The sequence below is a fragment of the Salmo salar genome, chromosome 16 (genome assembly GCF_965601325.2).
Source record: "Salmo salar chromosome 16, fSalSal1, whole genome shotgun sequence".
In the NCBI taxonomy this organism is placed as follows: Eukaryota; Metazoa; Chordata; class Actinopteri; order Salmoniformes; family Salmonidae; genus Salmo; species Salmo salar.
The window spans coordinates 61,095,240-61,111,410 of record NC_138306.1 but is presented as its reverse complement, the minus strand read 5'-3'; the positions used below and the strand labels follow the sequence as shown (position 1 = coordinate 61,111,410).

Here is a 16,171-nt window from a genome sequence, read left to right as displayed (position 1 = left end):
TGAGGAGAGAGAGAGAGAGAGAGAGAGAGAGAGAGAGCGAGAGAGAGAGAGAGAGAGAGAGAGAGAGAGAGAGAGATAGAGAGAGAGACAGACAGACAGGAGGGAGAGACAGACAGGAGGGAGAGACAGAGACAGAGACAGACAGGAGGGAGAGAGACAGACAGGAGGGAGAGAAGCAGACAGGAGGGAGAGAGACAGACAGGAGGGAGAGACAGATACAGACAGGAAGGAAGAGACAGACAGGAGAGGAAGAGAGAGAGACAGACAGGAAGGAGAGACAGAGAGACAGACAGGAGGGAGAGACAGAGGCAGACAGGAAGGAGAGACAGACAGGAAGGAGAGACAGAGAGACAGACAGGAAGGAGAGACAGAGAGACAGACAGGAGGGAGAGAGACAGGAGGGAGAGATTGAGACAGACAGGAGACAGAGACAGACAGGAGACAGAGAGACAAAGGAGGGAGAGAGAGAGACAGACAGGAGGGAGAGACAGATAAGACAGAGAGAAAGAGACAGACAGGAGGGAGAAACAGACAGGAGGGAGAGACAGACAGAAAGGAGAGACAGAGAGACAGACAGGGGGGAGAGACAGAGAGGAGGAAGAGACAGAGACATACCGGAGACAGAGAGGACAGACAGGAGGGCGAGACAGACAGGAGGGGAGAGACAGACAGGAGGGAGAGACAGAGAGACAAACAGGAGGGAGAGACAGGAGAGAGAGACAGAGACAGACAGGAAAAAGAGACAGACAGGAGGGAGAGACAGAGAGAGAGAGAGACAGAGACAGACAGGAAAAAGAGACAGACAGGAGGGAGAGACAAACAGGAGTGAGACAGAGAGACAAGAGGGAGAGACAGACAGGAGAAAAAGACAGAGAGGAGGGAGAAACAGAGACAGACAGGAGGGAGACAGTCAGGAGGGAGAGACAGAGAGACAGACAGGAGGGTCAGACAGAGAGACAGACAGGAGGGACAGACAGAGAGGACAGACAGGAGGGACAGACAGAGAGACAGACAGGAGGGACAGACAGAGAGACAGACAGGAGGGACAGACAGAGAGACAGACAGGAGGGACAGACAGAGAGACAGACAGGAGCATGTCAGTTGGACTGCTGGCAGGGCGTGTCATTGCTTTAACACTAACAGCAACACTGCTGTCACTTTCACATGTCTGTCTCACTAAAAGGTCAGATGGGAACAGCATCATGTCTACTTGTACTTCAGAAACCCAGAGAATCATATCCACAACTAAGTCAGGTGATACTGAGGGGATATGGTTTGCCCTCCATAATATTGTCATCATGTTGTCTGATAGATGGCAAGCCATCTGGAGTGTTGCTGTGCTCCAAGTCACAAGCTCTCATCATCTGAGACACTGACACAGACTATTAGACTATCAAACCACAAACGATGTCATGGCAGGACGGAGGAGATGCTGGGACTTCATATTACCTGAAGAGCTGCACTAGGGCCTAATGGAAGGCTGAGGCTCCGGTATTTTACATTTACATTTTAGTCATTTAGCAGACGCTCTTATCCAGAGCGACTTACAGTAGTGAATGCATACATTTCATTAAAAAAAAATTCTCCCCCCCGTACTGGTCCCCCATGGGACATCGAACCCACAACCCTGGCGTTGCAAACACCATGCTCTACCAACTGAGCCACACGGGACACATGTGGCTCACATATTAAAGCTGTGTTAGTTGGTTCTGGTTCCTATAGCATCATGTCTCCTTACCCCGGTGCACTATGTCGTTCTTATGACACCAATGGATAGCTTTGATCAGCTGTGTAGATTGTAGTTCCTGACTTTATCAGACGGAACTCCGTTAGGAAGTTCCTCCAGCAGCTCCAGCATGTTCTGGAAGAGACCCAACAGAAGGGATCACAATCAATCTCCTGGACTATTTATTTGATCAACATCTGAACTATAATTTGAAGGCTTCAGAAGTATTATTATTCTGAGATATAATCAATATTCACTGCAGGAGTGAAGCTAGTCTTACCTTCTCTACATACTCAAACACCAGGTAGAGTTTCCCCCTCCTGCGGAAGGCTTCCTTCAGCTCCACGATATTCTCCTGCTTCAGCGTTCGGAGCATCTTCAGCTCCCGGAGTGTGGTCTCCTTAACCTCTTCATTCTCTGGGGAAAGGAGAGACAGACAGGATGAGAGGAGAAGAGACAGACAGGACGAGAGGAGAGGACAGACAGGATGAGAGGAGTGGAAATAGACAGGAAGAGAGGAGTGGACAGACAGGAAGAGTTCCCTGCAGACCTGGCATCTTTTCACTCCCTCCTCTCTACATTTTCTTCCTCTGTCTCTGCTGCTAAAGCCACTTTCTACCACTCTAAATTTCAAGCATCTGCCTCTAACCCTAGGAAGCTCTTTGCCACCTTCTCCTCCCTCCTGAATCCTTCCCCCCCCCTCCTCCCTCTCTGCGGATGACTTCGTCAACCATTTTGAAAAGAAGGTTGACGACATCCGATCCTCGTTTGCTAAGTCAAACAACACCGCTGGTCCTGCTCACATTGCCCTACCCTATGCTTTGACCTCTTTCTCCCCTCTCTCTCCAGATGAAATCTCGCGTCTTGTGACGGCCGGCTGCCCAACAACCTGCCCGCTTGACCCTATCCCCTCCTCTCTTCTCCAGACCATTTCCGGAGACCTTCTCCCTTACCTCACCTCGCTCATCAACTCATCCTTGACCGCTGGCTACGTCCCTTCCGTCCTCAAGAGAGCGAGAGTTGCACCCTTTCTCAAAAAACCTACACTCGATCCCTCCGATGTCAACAACTACAGACAACTACATCCCTTCTTTTTTTTCTCTCCAAAACTCTTGAACGTGCCGTCCTTGGCCAGCTCTTTTGCTATCTCTCTCAGAATGACCTTCTTGATCCAAATCAGTCAGGTTTCAAGACTGGTCATTCAACTGAGACTGCTCTTCTCTGTGTCACGGAGGCTCTCCGCACTGCTAAAGCTAACTCTCTCTCCTCTGCTCTCATCCTTCTAGACCTATCTGCGCCTTTGATACTGTGAACCATCAGATCCTCCTCTCCACCCTCTCCGAGTTGGGCAACTCCGGCGCGGCTCACTATTGGATTGCGTCCTACCTGACAGGTCGCTCCTACCAGGTGGCGTGGCGAGAATCTGTCTCCGCACCACGTGCTCTCACCACTGGTGTCCCCCAAGCTCAGTTCTAGGCCCTCTCCTATTCTCGCTATACACCAAGTCACTTGGCTCTGTCATATCCTCACATGGTCTCTCCTATCATTGCTACGCAGACGACACACAATTCATCTTCTCCTTTCCCCCTTCTGATAACCAGGTGGCGAATCGCATCTCTGCATGTCTGGCAGACATATCAGTGTGGATGACAGATCACCACCTCAAGCTGAACCTCGGCAAGACGGAGCTGCTCTTCCTCCCGGGGAAGGACTGCCCATTCCATGATCTCGCCATCACGGTTGACAACTCCATTGTGTCCTCCTCCCAGAGTGCTAAGAGCCTTGGCGTGACCCTGGACAACACCCTGTCGTTCTCCGCTAACATCAAGGCGGTGACCCAATCCTGTAGGTTCATGCTCTACAACATTCGCAGAGTACGACCCTGCCTCACACAGGAAGCGGCGCAGGTCCTAATCCAGGCACTTGTCATCTCCCGTCTGGATTACTGCAACTCGCTGTTGGCTGGGCTCCCTGCCTGTGCCATTAAACCCCTACAACCCATCCAGAACGCCGCAGCCCGTCTGGTGTTCAACCTTCCCAAGTTCTCTCACGTCACCCCGCTCCTCCGCTCTCTCCACTGGCTTCCAGTTGAAGCTCGCATCCGCTACAAGACCATGGTGCTTGCCTACGGAGCTGTGAGGGGAACGGCACCTCCGTACCTTCAGGCTCTGATCAGTCCGTACACCCAAACAAGGGCACTGCGTTCATCCACCTCTGGCCTGCTGGCCCCCCCGCTCAGCCCAGTCAAAACTGTTCGCTGCTCTGGCACCCCAATGGTGGAACAAGCTCCCTCACGACGCCAGGACAGCGGAGTCAATCACCACCTTCCGGAGACACCTGAAACCCCACCTCTTTAAGGAATACCTGGGATAGGATAAAGTAATCCTTCTACCCCCCCCCAACCCCTTCTAACCCCCCCCCCCCCAAAAAAAAAGAGGAGAGGAGAGGACAGACAGGATGAGAGGAGACAGACAGGATGAGAGGACAGACAGGAATAGAGGACAGACAGGAAGAGAGGAGAGACAGGATGAGAGGAGAGAACAGACAGGATGTGAAGCCAGACAGGAGAACCATGAGAGGAAAGACAGACAGGATGAGAGGACAGACAGGAGAACCCACAAAGGGATAGAGAGACAGGAAAGGAGAGAGACAGGATGAGAAGACATGCAGGAGAGAAGAGAGACAGGATAAGAAGACATACAGGAGAAAAGATACAGACAGGATGAGAAGATAGACAGGAGAGAAGAGACAGACAGGATGAGAAGATAGACAGGAGAGAAGAGACAGACAGGATGAGAAGATAGACAGGAGAGAAGAGACAGACAGGATGAGAAGATAGACAGGAGAGAAGAGACAGACAGGATGAGAAGATAGACAGGAGAGAAGAGACAGGATGAGAAGACAGACAGGAGAGAAGAGACAAACAGGATGAGAAGACAGACAGGAGAACCCATGAGACTAGATGCATACAGGAGAGAGAGAGAGAGAGAGAGAGAGAGAGAGAGAGAGAGAGAGAGAGAGAGAGAGAGAGAGAGAGAGAGAGACAGAGAGACAGACAGACAGACAGACAGACAGACAGACAGACAGACAGACAGACACCCATAACAGAAGATGGGTTTGGCTGGATCAAATGAGCATTCTTTATCACAGGACTTAATATTAATTATTTCCTGATTAAACACAGGCCTCTTACCTTCACTGTCCTTGAACTTCTTAATGGCCACAATCTCATTGGTCTCCTGCAGTGAAGAGAGAGGAGAGTCTGATAAGGTGCCAGCCCTGCTGCTCAGAAGACTGTCTGCACACGCTCACTAGAGCCTGTCTTGTCTGCACACGCTCAGTAGAGCCCGTCTTGTCTGCACACGCTCAGTAGAGCCTGTCCTTTCTAGATGAACAGTAGAGACATTAATAATGAAAGACAGTGATCATATTTATCTGGTTTCCTGTTGTAACATCTCAATTCTCCAACACTACAACACAAACACCCTGCAGTGATTAGAAGGCTGACCAACCAGTAGAATCTTAAATCCCTGTTAATGAACAGTTCTCCTTTGCCAACATAATCCATCCACCTGACAGGTGTGGCATATCAAGAAGCTGAATAAACAGCACAATCATTACACAGGTGCACCTTGTGCTGAGGACAATAAAAGGCTGCTCTAAAATGTGCAGATGTCTCAAGTTTTGAGGGAGCGTATAATTGGCATGCTGACTGCAGGAATGTCCAACAGACCTGTTGCTAGAGAATTGAATGTTAATTTCTCTACCATAAGCCACCTCCAACGTTTTTTTTTTAGAATTTGGCAGTACTTCCAACAGACCTCACAACCACAGACCAAGTGTATGGCGTCGTGTGGGCGAACGGTTTGCTGATGTCAACGTTGTGAACAAAGTGCCCCAGGGTGGAGGTGGGGTTATGGTATGGGCCCCATGGTGGAGGTGGGGTTATGGTATGGGCCCCATGGTGGCGGTGGGGTTATGGTATGGGCCCCATGGTGGCGGTGGGGTTATGGTATGGGCCCCATGGTGGAGGTGGGGTTATGGTATGGGCCCCATGGTGGCGGTGAGGTTATGGTATGGGCCCCATGGTGGAGGTGGGGTTATGGTATGGGCCCCATGGTGGAGGTGGGGTTATGGTATGGGCCCCATGGTGGAGGTGGGGTTATGGTATGGGCCCCATGGTGGAGGTGGGGTTATGGTATGGGCCCCATGGTGGCGGTGGGGTTATGGTATGGGCCCCATGGTGGAGGTGGGGTTATGGTATGGGCCCCATGGTGGAGGTGGGGTTATGGTATGGGCCCCATGGTGGCGGTGAGGTTATGGTATGGGCCCCATGGTGGAGGTGGGGTTATGGTATGGGCCCCATGGTGGAGGTGGGGTTATGGTATGGGCCCCATGGTGGAGGTGGGGTTATGGTATGGGCCCCATGGTGGAGGTGGGGTTATGGTATGGGCCCCATGGTGGAGGTGGGGTTATGGTATGGGCCCCATGGTGGAGGTGGGGTTATGGTATGGGCCCCATGGTGGCGGTGGGGTTATGGTATGTATGGACCCCATGGTGGAGGTGGGGTTATGGTATGTATGGACCCCATGGTGGAGGTGGGGTTATGGTATGGGCAGGCATAAGCTATGGACAACGCAAAAAATAATATTTTTATGGATGGCAATTTTAATGCACAAAAATACAGTGACAAGGTCCTGAGGCCCATTTTTTATGTATCTGCGACCAACAAATGCATATCTGTATTCCCAGTCATGTGAAATACATATTTTTTTAAAGTGTGTCTAATGTGTATTTTATAATACAGGGCCTAGGTCTCAATATGTCTTCCTATATATATATATATACTACATTACCAACAGTATGTGGACACCTGCTCGTCGAACATCTCATTCCCAAATCATGGGCATTAAACTGGAGTTGGTCCCCCCTAAAATGCCGGTATAAAAGGGTCGGGAGACAGACGCAGGAATGCGTAATAGTTGTTTTTATTATACCCAAATACCGGCGTGCCGTGTCAAGGCACGGGGACAAAGACCAAACAAACACTACACAAAACACGGGGTTGAAACCCAAACTAGATAAATAACACAAGCGCACAATGATTATCACACGGGACCAGACCCGTAATCATCTGCACAATGATTATCACACGGGACCAGACCCGTAATCATCTGCACAATGATTATCACACGGGACCAGACCCGTAATCATCTGCACAATGATTAACACACGGGACCAGACCCGTAATCATCTGCACAATGATTAACACACGGGACCAGACCCGTAATCATCTGCACAATTATCATCACACGGGACCAGACCCGTAATCATCTGCACAATGATTATCACACGGGACCAGACCCGTAATCATCTGCCTAATCCACGGCACCAGACCCGTAATCATCTGCCTAATCCACAAGGGCACGAAAGCAAAAACACACAGCACCAACGGACATATTAACAATAATCAACAGGACACTGGTAAACCAAGGACACACTTATACAATTAACAAATCAGTGGGAATAGGGGACAGGTGTGCATAATGAAAGTTCCGGAGTGATCCATGACACCCCCTTTGCTTCTATAACAGCCTCCACTCATCTACTAGATGTTGGAACATTCCAGCGGGGACTTGCTTCCATTCAGCCACAAAACCATTAGTGAGGTTGGGCACTGATGTTGGGTGATTAGACCTGGCTTGCAGTCGCCGTTCCAATTCATCCCAAAGGTGTTCGACGGGGTCAAGGCTCTGTGCAGACCAGTCAAGTTCTCCCACACCGATCTCAAAAAATCATTTCTCTACAGACCTCGCTTTGTGCACGGGGGCAGTATCATGCTGAAACAGGAAAGGGCCTTCCCCTAACCTTTGCTACAAAGTTGGAAGCACGGAATCGTCTAGAATGTCATTGTACGCTGCAGCATTAAGATTTCCCTTTACCGGAACTAAGGGGCCAGAACCATGAAAAACAGCCCCAGACCATTATTCCTCCTCCACCAAACTTTACAGTTAGCACTATGCATTGGGGCAGTTAGCGTTCTCCTGGTATCCGCCAAACCCAGATTCGTCCTTTGGACTGCCAGATGGTGAAGCGTGATTCATCACTCCAGAGAATGCGTTTCCACTGCTCCAGAGTCCAATTGCGGCGAGCTTTACACCACTCCAGCCAACGCTTGGCGTTACGCATGGTGATCTTAGGCTTGCGTGCTGCTGCTCAGCCATGGAATCCCATTTCATGAAGCTCCCGACTAACTGTTCTTGTTCTGATGTTGCTTCCAGAGGCAGTTTGGAACTCGGTAGTGAGTGTTGCAACCGAGGACGCGCTTCAGCACTCAGCAGTCTTGTTCTGTGAGCTTGTGTAGCCTACCACTTCTGGTCTGAGCCGTTGTTGCTCCTAGACATTTTAACTTCACAATAACAGCACTAAAAGTTAACCTAGGCAGCTCTAGCAGGGCAGAAATTTGACAAACGGACTTTTTGGAAAGGTGGCATCCTATGACGGATTCACGTTGGAAGTGACTGAGTAAGGCCATTCTACTGCCAATGTTTGTCTATGGAGATTACATGGCTGTGTGTTCGATTTTATAGCAACGGGTGTGGCTGAAATAGCCAAATCCACTAATTTGAAGGAGTGTCCAAATACTTTTGTATATGTGACCCGTTTCAGGAAACAAGGCACATGTCGTGGGTCACTACTTCACAGGAGAGTTGTTATAACATTGTCACGTCCTGACCAGTAGAGGGTGTAGTTGGGTCAGGATGTGGCAGAAGGGAGTGTGTGTTTTATTGTTTCATTGATTTTGGCCGTGTGACTTCCAATCAGGCACAGCTGTAGAGGGTTGTGGTTGATTGGGAGTCACACATAAGTTGCCTACGTTTCCTTTGTGTGGGGTGGGTAATTGTTCTTGTCATTGTGGTAGTACCTGACAGGACTGTGTTGGCTGTCAGTTTGTTGTTTTTGTGAAATGCATAGTGTTCGTAAATTAAATATGACGAACCCTAACTCCGCCGCATTTTGGTCCACTTCTTCCTCAGACAGCCGTTACAAACATAAACTTATTTTTAATCAAAATTAGTTGTTTTTTTTGGCAGAAATGCATTCTGGAACATGTGAACTTTCATGGACCTTAATAACAAACTTGTAGACCATCTGTAAATACAAATAAAGACAGACAGGAAGAGAGGACAGACAGGAGAACCCACAAAGGGATAGAGAAACAGGAAAGGAGAGAGACAGGATGAGAAGACATGCGGGAGAGAAGAGAGACAGGAAGAGAAGAGAGACAGGATGAGAAGACTGACAGGAGAGAAGATACAGAGTAGAGGTCGGCCGATTCATCGGAATGGCCAATTAATTAGGGCCGATTTCACGTTTTCATAACAATCGGAAATCGGTATTCTTGGATGACGATTTGGACGATTTGTATTTATTTTTTATTTATTTTTTTAGACCTTTATTTAACTTGGCAAGTCAGTTAAGAATACATTCTTATTTTCAATGACGGCCTAGGAACGGTGGGTTAACTGCCTTGTTCAGGGGCAGAACGACAGATTTTTACCTTGTCAGCTCAGGGATTCAATCTTGCAACCTTACGGTTAACTAGTCCAACGCTCTAACCACCTGCTTTACATTGCACTCCACGAGGAGCCTGCCTGTTACGCGAATGCAGTAAGAAGCCAAGGTAAGTTGCTAGCTAGCATTAAACTTATCTTATAAAAAACAATCAATCAATCATAATCACTAGTTAACTACACATGGTTGATGATATTGCTAGTTTATCTAGCCTGTCCTGCATTGCATATAATCGCTTAGGTACAAGTTGCTCCAACCATAAACATCAATGCCTTTCTTAAAATCAATACACAAGTATATATTTTTAAACCTGCATATTTAGTTAATATTGCCTGCTAACATGAATTTCTTTTAACTAGGGAAAATGTGTCACTTCTCTTGCAAACAGAGTCAGGGTATATACAGCAGTTTGGGCCGCCTGGCTCGTTGCGAACTGTGAAGACTATTTCTTCCTATCAAAGACAGCCGACTTCGCCAAACGGGGGATGATTTAACAAAAGCACATTTGCGAAAAAAGCACAATCGTTGAATGACTGTAACTAACCATAAACATCAATGCCTTTCTTAAAATCAATAAACAGAAGTATATATTTTTAAACCTGCATATTTAGCTAAAAGAAATCCAGGTTAGCAGGCAATATTAACTAGGTGAAATTGTGTCATTTTGCGTTCATTGCACGCAGTCAGGGTATATGCAACAGTTTGGGCCGCCTGGCTCGTTGCGAACTAATTTGCCAGAATTTTACGTAATTATGACATAACACTGAAGGTTGTGCAATGTAACAGGAATAACGTTTTGTTTTCGAGATGATAGTTTCCGGATTCGACCATATTAATGACCTAAGGCTCGTGTTTCTGTGTTATTATGTTATAATTAAGTCTATGATTTGATAGAGCAGTCTGACTGAGCGATGGTAGGCAGCAGCAGGCTCGTAAGCATTCATTCAAAATAGCACTTTAGTGCATTTTGCCAGCAGCCCTTCGCAATGCATTGCGCTGTTTATGACTTCAAGCCTATCAACTCCCAAGATGAGGCTGGTGTAACCGCTGTGAAATGGCTAGCTAGTTAGCCGGGTGCGCGCTAATAGCGTTTCAAACGTCACTCGCTCTGAGACTTGGAGTAGTTGTTCCCCTTGCTCTGCATGGGTAACGCTGCTTCAAGAGTGGCTGTTGTCGATGTGTTCCTGGTTCGAGCCCAGGTAGGAGCGAGGAGAGGGACGGAAGCTATACTGTAGTACATCCAATAGTCAAAGGTATATGAAATACAAATCGTATAGAGAGAAATAGTCCTATAATTCCTATAATAACTACAACCTAAAACATCTTACCTGGGAATATTGAAGACTCATGTTAAAAGGAACCACCAGCTTTCATATGTTCTCATGTTCTGAGCAAGGCACTTAAACGTTAGCTTTTTTACATGGCACATATTGCACTTTTACTTTCTTCTCCAACACTTTGTTTTTGCATTATTTAAACCAAATTGAACATGTTTCATTATTTATTTGAGGCTAAATTGATTATATTGATGTATTATATTAAGTTAAAATAAGTGTTCATTCAGTATTGTTGTAATTGTCATTATTACAAATAAATAAATGAAAAACAATCGTCCGATTAATCGGTATCGGGTTTTTTGGTCCTCCAGTAAACGGTATCGGGATCGGCGTTGAAAAATCATAATCGGTCGACCTCTAATACAGAGAGGATGAGAAGACAGACAGGAGAGAAGACAGACAGGATGAGAAGACAGACAGGATGAGAAGACAGACAGGAGAGAAGACAGACAGGAGAGAAGACAGACAGGAGAGAAGAGAGACAGGATGAGAAGACAGACAGGATGAGAAGACAGACAGGATGAGAAGACAGACAGGAGAGCCATGAGAGGAGAGAGAGACAGGAGAGAAGAGACAGACAGGATGAGAGGACAGACAGGAGAACCCATCAGAGGAGAGAGACAGACATTGTTGTTAAATTGCGAGCCTAGTTGGTTAGAGAAAAGAAAGTCAGCATATAGCAGGGGGTGTAAAGCCATAACACATACGTTTTTCCAGCAGCAGACTATGATCGATAATGTTAAAAGCCACACTGAAGTCTAACAAAACAGCTCCCACAATCTTTTTATCATCAATGTATCTCAGCCAATCATCAGTCATATATATCCTAATGGCACACCCACCACCACCTGTACACTCTCGTCGGCTAGCCCTCGCTACATATTCGTCGCCAGACCCACTGGCTCCAGGTCATCTATAAAAGTCTATGCTAGGTAAAGATCCACCTTACCTCAGCTCCCTGGTCACGATAACAACACCCACCCGTAGCACACGCTACAGCAGATATATCTCACTGGTCATCCCCAAAGCCAACACCTCCTTTGGCCGCCTTTCCTTCCAGTTCTCTGCTGCCAATGACTGGAATGAATTGCAAAAATCTATGAAGTTCGAGACTTATATCCCCCCTCACTAACTCTAAGCATCAGCTACCTTAGCAGCTTACCGATCGCTGCAGCTGTACACAGCCCATCTGTAATAAGCCCATCCAATCTACCTACCTCATCACCATATTGTTTTTATTTAATTTTTTTGCACACCAGTATTTCTACTTGCACATCATCATCTGCACATCTATCACTGTACTGTTAATTTTCTAAATTGTAATTACTTCGCTACTATGGCCTATTTATTGCCTTACCTCCTCACGCCATTTGCACACACTGTATATAGACTTTTTCTATTGTGTTATTGACTGTATGTTTGTTTATTCCATGTGTAACTCTGTGTTGTTGTTTGTGTCGCACTGCTTTGCTTTATCTTGACCAGGTCGCAGTTGTAAATGAGAACTTGTTCTCAAGTAGCCTACCTGGTTAAATAAAGGTCAAATATATATATATTTTTAATTCAACCCACTACTAGCATAGCTACAGCTCAAAATAACACTAATCTACGAGGGGACCACAGAACTGTCCCATCCACAGTTCTCCTGCTCTCTCCCCCATCTCTCTCTCCCTCTAATAGGACTGTGTAGTCAGCGCCACAAGGTGACCTATTTAACTCTACATTAGAAGTTCTTTCTCCTGTCCCACTTTCTGTTTATTGGGTGTTAAAATTAGAGGATTTATAATCGGTCAGGCTGATATTTTTGGCCAATATTAGCCTACCGTCCTAGTCATCATCTCTGCTCAGGCTGTAACAGCCAGCAAGACATCTCTCTCTGTGCTCCCCAACCAGTCATCCTCTATAGGCTAATAGGTGCATTAGATACCTCTGTAATGCCCAGAAAGCTCAGATTCAAACTCCCATTCACCAGCTCTGCAAGTTATAATTTCAAAATACGTTTTTTTACACACCAAATATGCCGTTTTGCTGAGCAACTATGTTAATTTACTCACATTACGGCTGATATGTACTTCCACCCTGTGGATATATACCCTGTATATAGCCATATATATATCTATATATGTAGACTTCCACCCTGTGGATATATACCCTGGATATAGCCATATATATATCTATATATGTAGACTTCCACCCTGTGGATATATACCCTGGATATAGCCATATATATATCTATATATGTAGACTTCCACCCTGTGGATATATACCCTGGATATAGCCATATATATATCTATATATGTAGACTTCCAACCTGTGGATATATACCCTGGATATAGCCATATATATATCTATATATGTAGACTTCCACCCTGTGGATATATACCCTGGATATAGCCATATATATATATCTATATATGTAGACTTCCACCCTGTGGATATATACCCTGGATATAGCCATATATATATATATGTAGACTTCCAACCTGTGGTGTGGCAGTAATGAGTGGTACCCCTGCATATCAACACAGCACTGGTACTCCCTGTATATAGCCATGTTATTATCTGGTACTCCCTGTATATAGCCATGTTATTACCTGGTACCCCCTGTATATAGCTACACTATTACCTGGTATACCTGTATATAGCTACGCTATTACCTGGTACCCCTGTATATAGCCATGTTATTACCTGGTACTCCCTGTATATAGCCATGTTATTACCTGGTACCCCCTGTATATAGCCATGTTATTACCTGGTACTCCCTGTATATAGCCATGTTATTACCTGGTACTCCCTGTATATAGCCATGTTATTACCTGGTACTCCCTGTATATAGCCATGTTATTACCTGGTACTCCCTGTATATAGCCATGTTATTACCTGGTACTCCCTGTATATAGCCATGTTATTACCTGGTACTCCCTGTATATAGTCATGTTATTACCTGGTACTCCCTGTATATAACCATGTTATTACCTGGTACTCCCTGTATATAGCCATGTTATTACCTGGTACTCCCTGTATATAGCCATGTTATTACCTGGTACTCCCTGTATATAGCCATGTTATTACCTGGTACTCCCTGTATATAGTCATGTTGTTTTCTACTCCCTGTATATAGTCATGTTATTACCTGGTACTCCTTGTATATAGCCATGTTATTACCTGGTACTCCCTGTATATAGCCATGTTATTACCTGGTACTCCCTGTATATAGCCATGTTATTACCTGGTACTCCCTGTATATAGTCATGTTGTTTTCTACTCCCTGTATATAGTCATGTTATTACCTGGTACTCCCTGTATATAGCCATGTTATTACCTGGTACTCCCTGTATATAGCCATGTTATTACCTGGTACTCCCTGTATATAGCCATGTTATTACCTGGTACTCCCTGTATATAGCCATGTTATTACCTGGTACTCCCTGTATATAGTCATGTTGTTTTCTACTCCCTGTATATAGTCATGTTATTTTATATTCCTGTATATAGCCATGTTATTTTCACTCGTTATTTATATTTGTTATTCATCTTTAACTCTGCATTGTTGAAAGGACCCATAAGTAAGCATTTCACTGTCTGCCTACACCTGTTGGCCTTGTGTTTCAGGTTATTGTCCTGCTGAAAGGTGAATTCACCTCCCAGTGTCTGTTGGAAAGCAGACTGAACCAGGAAGAACTCCCCTTCCTTAACGATTACAAGCATACCCATTGGAGGGAGGCCCTAAAAATGGTCAAAGACTCCAGCCACCCTAGTCATAGACTGTTCTCTCTGCTACCACACGGCAAGCAGTACCGAATCGCCAAGTCTAGGTCCAAGAGGCTTCTAAACAGCTTCTACCCCCCAAGCCATAAAACTCCTGAACAGCTGATCAAATGGCTACCCAGACTATTTGCATTGCATTGCACCCCCCCCCCCCCCCCCCTTGCTACTCTCTGTTATTGTATATGCAGAGTCACTTTAATAACTCTACCCAGATGTACATTAATTACCTCAATACCTGTGCCCCCGCACATTGACTCTGTACCGGTACCCCCTGTATATAGCCTCCACATTGACTCTGTACCGGTACCCCCTGTATATAGCCTCCACATTGACTCTGTACCGTAACACCCTGTATATAGCCTCCACATTGACTCTGTACCGGTACCCCCTGTATATAGCCTCCACATTGACTCTGTACCGGTACACCCTGTATATAGCCTCCACATTGACTCTGTACCGGTACCCCCTGTATATAGCCTCCACATTGACTCTGTACCGGTACACCCTGTATATAGCCCCACTATTGTCCCGTGTGGCTCAGTTGGTAGAACATGGTGTTTGCAATGCCAGGGTTGTGGGTTCGATTCCCACGGGGGACCAGTACGGATAATTTTTTTTAATGAAATGTATGTATTCACTACTGTAAGTCGCTCTGGATAAGAGCATCTGCTAAATGACTAAAATGTCATGTAAATGTTATTGCTGCTCTTTAATTATTTGTTATTCTTATCTCTTACTTTTGGGGGGATTTTCTTAAAACTGCACTGTTGGTTAAGGGCTTGTAAGTAAGCATTTCACTGTGGAGGTCTACACCTGTTGTATTCAGCATTTCACTGTGAGGTCTACACCTGTTGTATTCAGCATTTCACTGTGAGGTCTACACCTGTTGTATTCAGCATTTCACTGTAAGGTCTACACCTGTTGTATTCGGCTGCATGTGACAAATACAATTAGATTTGATAACATGATGCAGCCACCACTGTGCTTGAAAATATGGAGAGCATTACTCAGTAATGTGTTGTGTTGGATTTGTCCCAAACATAACACTATGTATTCAGGACAGAAAGTGAATTGCTTTGCCACATTTTATGCAGTAATACTTTAGTGCCTTGTTGCAAACAGGATGCATGTTTTGGAATATATTTATTCTGTACTGGTTTCCTTCTTTTCACTCTGTCAATTAGGTTAGTGTTGTGGAGTAACTACAATGTTGTTGATCTAGCCTCAATTTTCTCCTATCACAGCCATAAAACACTAACTGTTTTAATGTCACCATTGGCCTCATGGTGAAATCCCTGAGCAGTTTCCTTCCTCTTCCTTCCTTACCCATCTACCAATAGCTGCCCTTCTCTGTGAGGCATTGGAAAACCTCCCTGGTCTTTGTGGTTGAATCTGTGTTTGAAATTCACTGCTCCACTGAGGTACCTTACAGATCATTGTATGTGTGGGGTACAGAGATGAGGTAGTCATTAAAAAAAATCCTGTTAAAAACGATTATTACACAGAGTTAGTCCCTGCAACTTATTATGTGACTTGTTTCAGGCTCCCGAGTGGCGCAGCGGTCTAAGACACTGCATCTCAGTGCAAGAGGTGTCACTACAGTCCCTGATTCAAATCTGGGGCTGTATCAAATACGGCCGTGACTGGGAGTCCCATAGGAAGGCGCACAATTGGCCCAGTGTCATCCAGGTTTGGCCAGGGTAGGCCATCATTGTAAATAAGAATTTGTTCTTAAATGACTTTGCTAGTTAAATACAGGTTACAT

At 45.8% G+C, this 16,171-nt stretch overlaps 1 protein-coding gene across 1 annotated transcript in view; it reads right to left on the bottom strand.

Moving 5' to 3' along the window:
* Positions 1–1,735: 1,735 nt before the first annotated feature.
* LOC145861121 (cyclin-dependent kinase-like 5) overlaps positions 1,736–16,171 on the bottom strand; it is a 31,146-nt gene continuing 16,710 nt past the window's right edge. The window contains exons 4-6 of the mRNA XM_082962810.1: positions 4,920–4,965; positions 2,007–2,143; positions 1,736–1,861 (exon numbers count right to left, since the gene is read on the bottom strand). Coding sequence (XP_082818936.1) covers positions 1,784–1,861; positions 2,007–2,143; positions 4,920–4,965 — 261 coding nt within the window. The 3' untranslated portion in view covers positions 1,736–1,783. The remainder of the gene's footprint in view (positions 1,862–2,006; positions 2,144–4,919; positions 4,966–16,171) is intronic.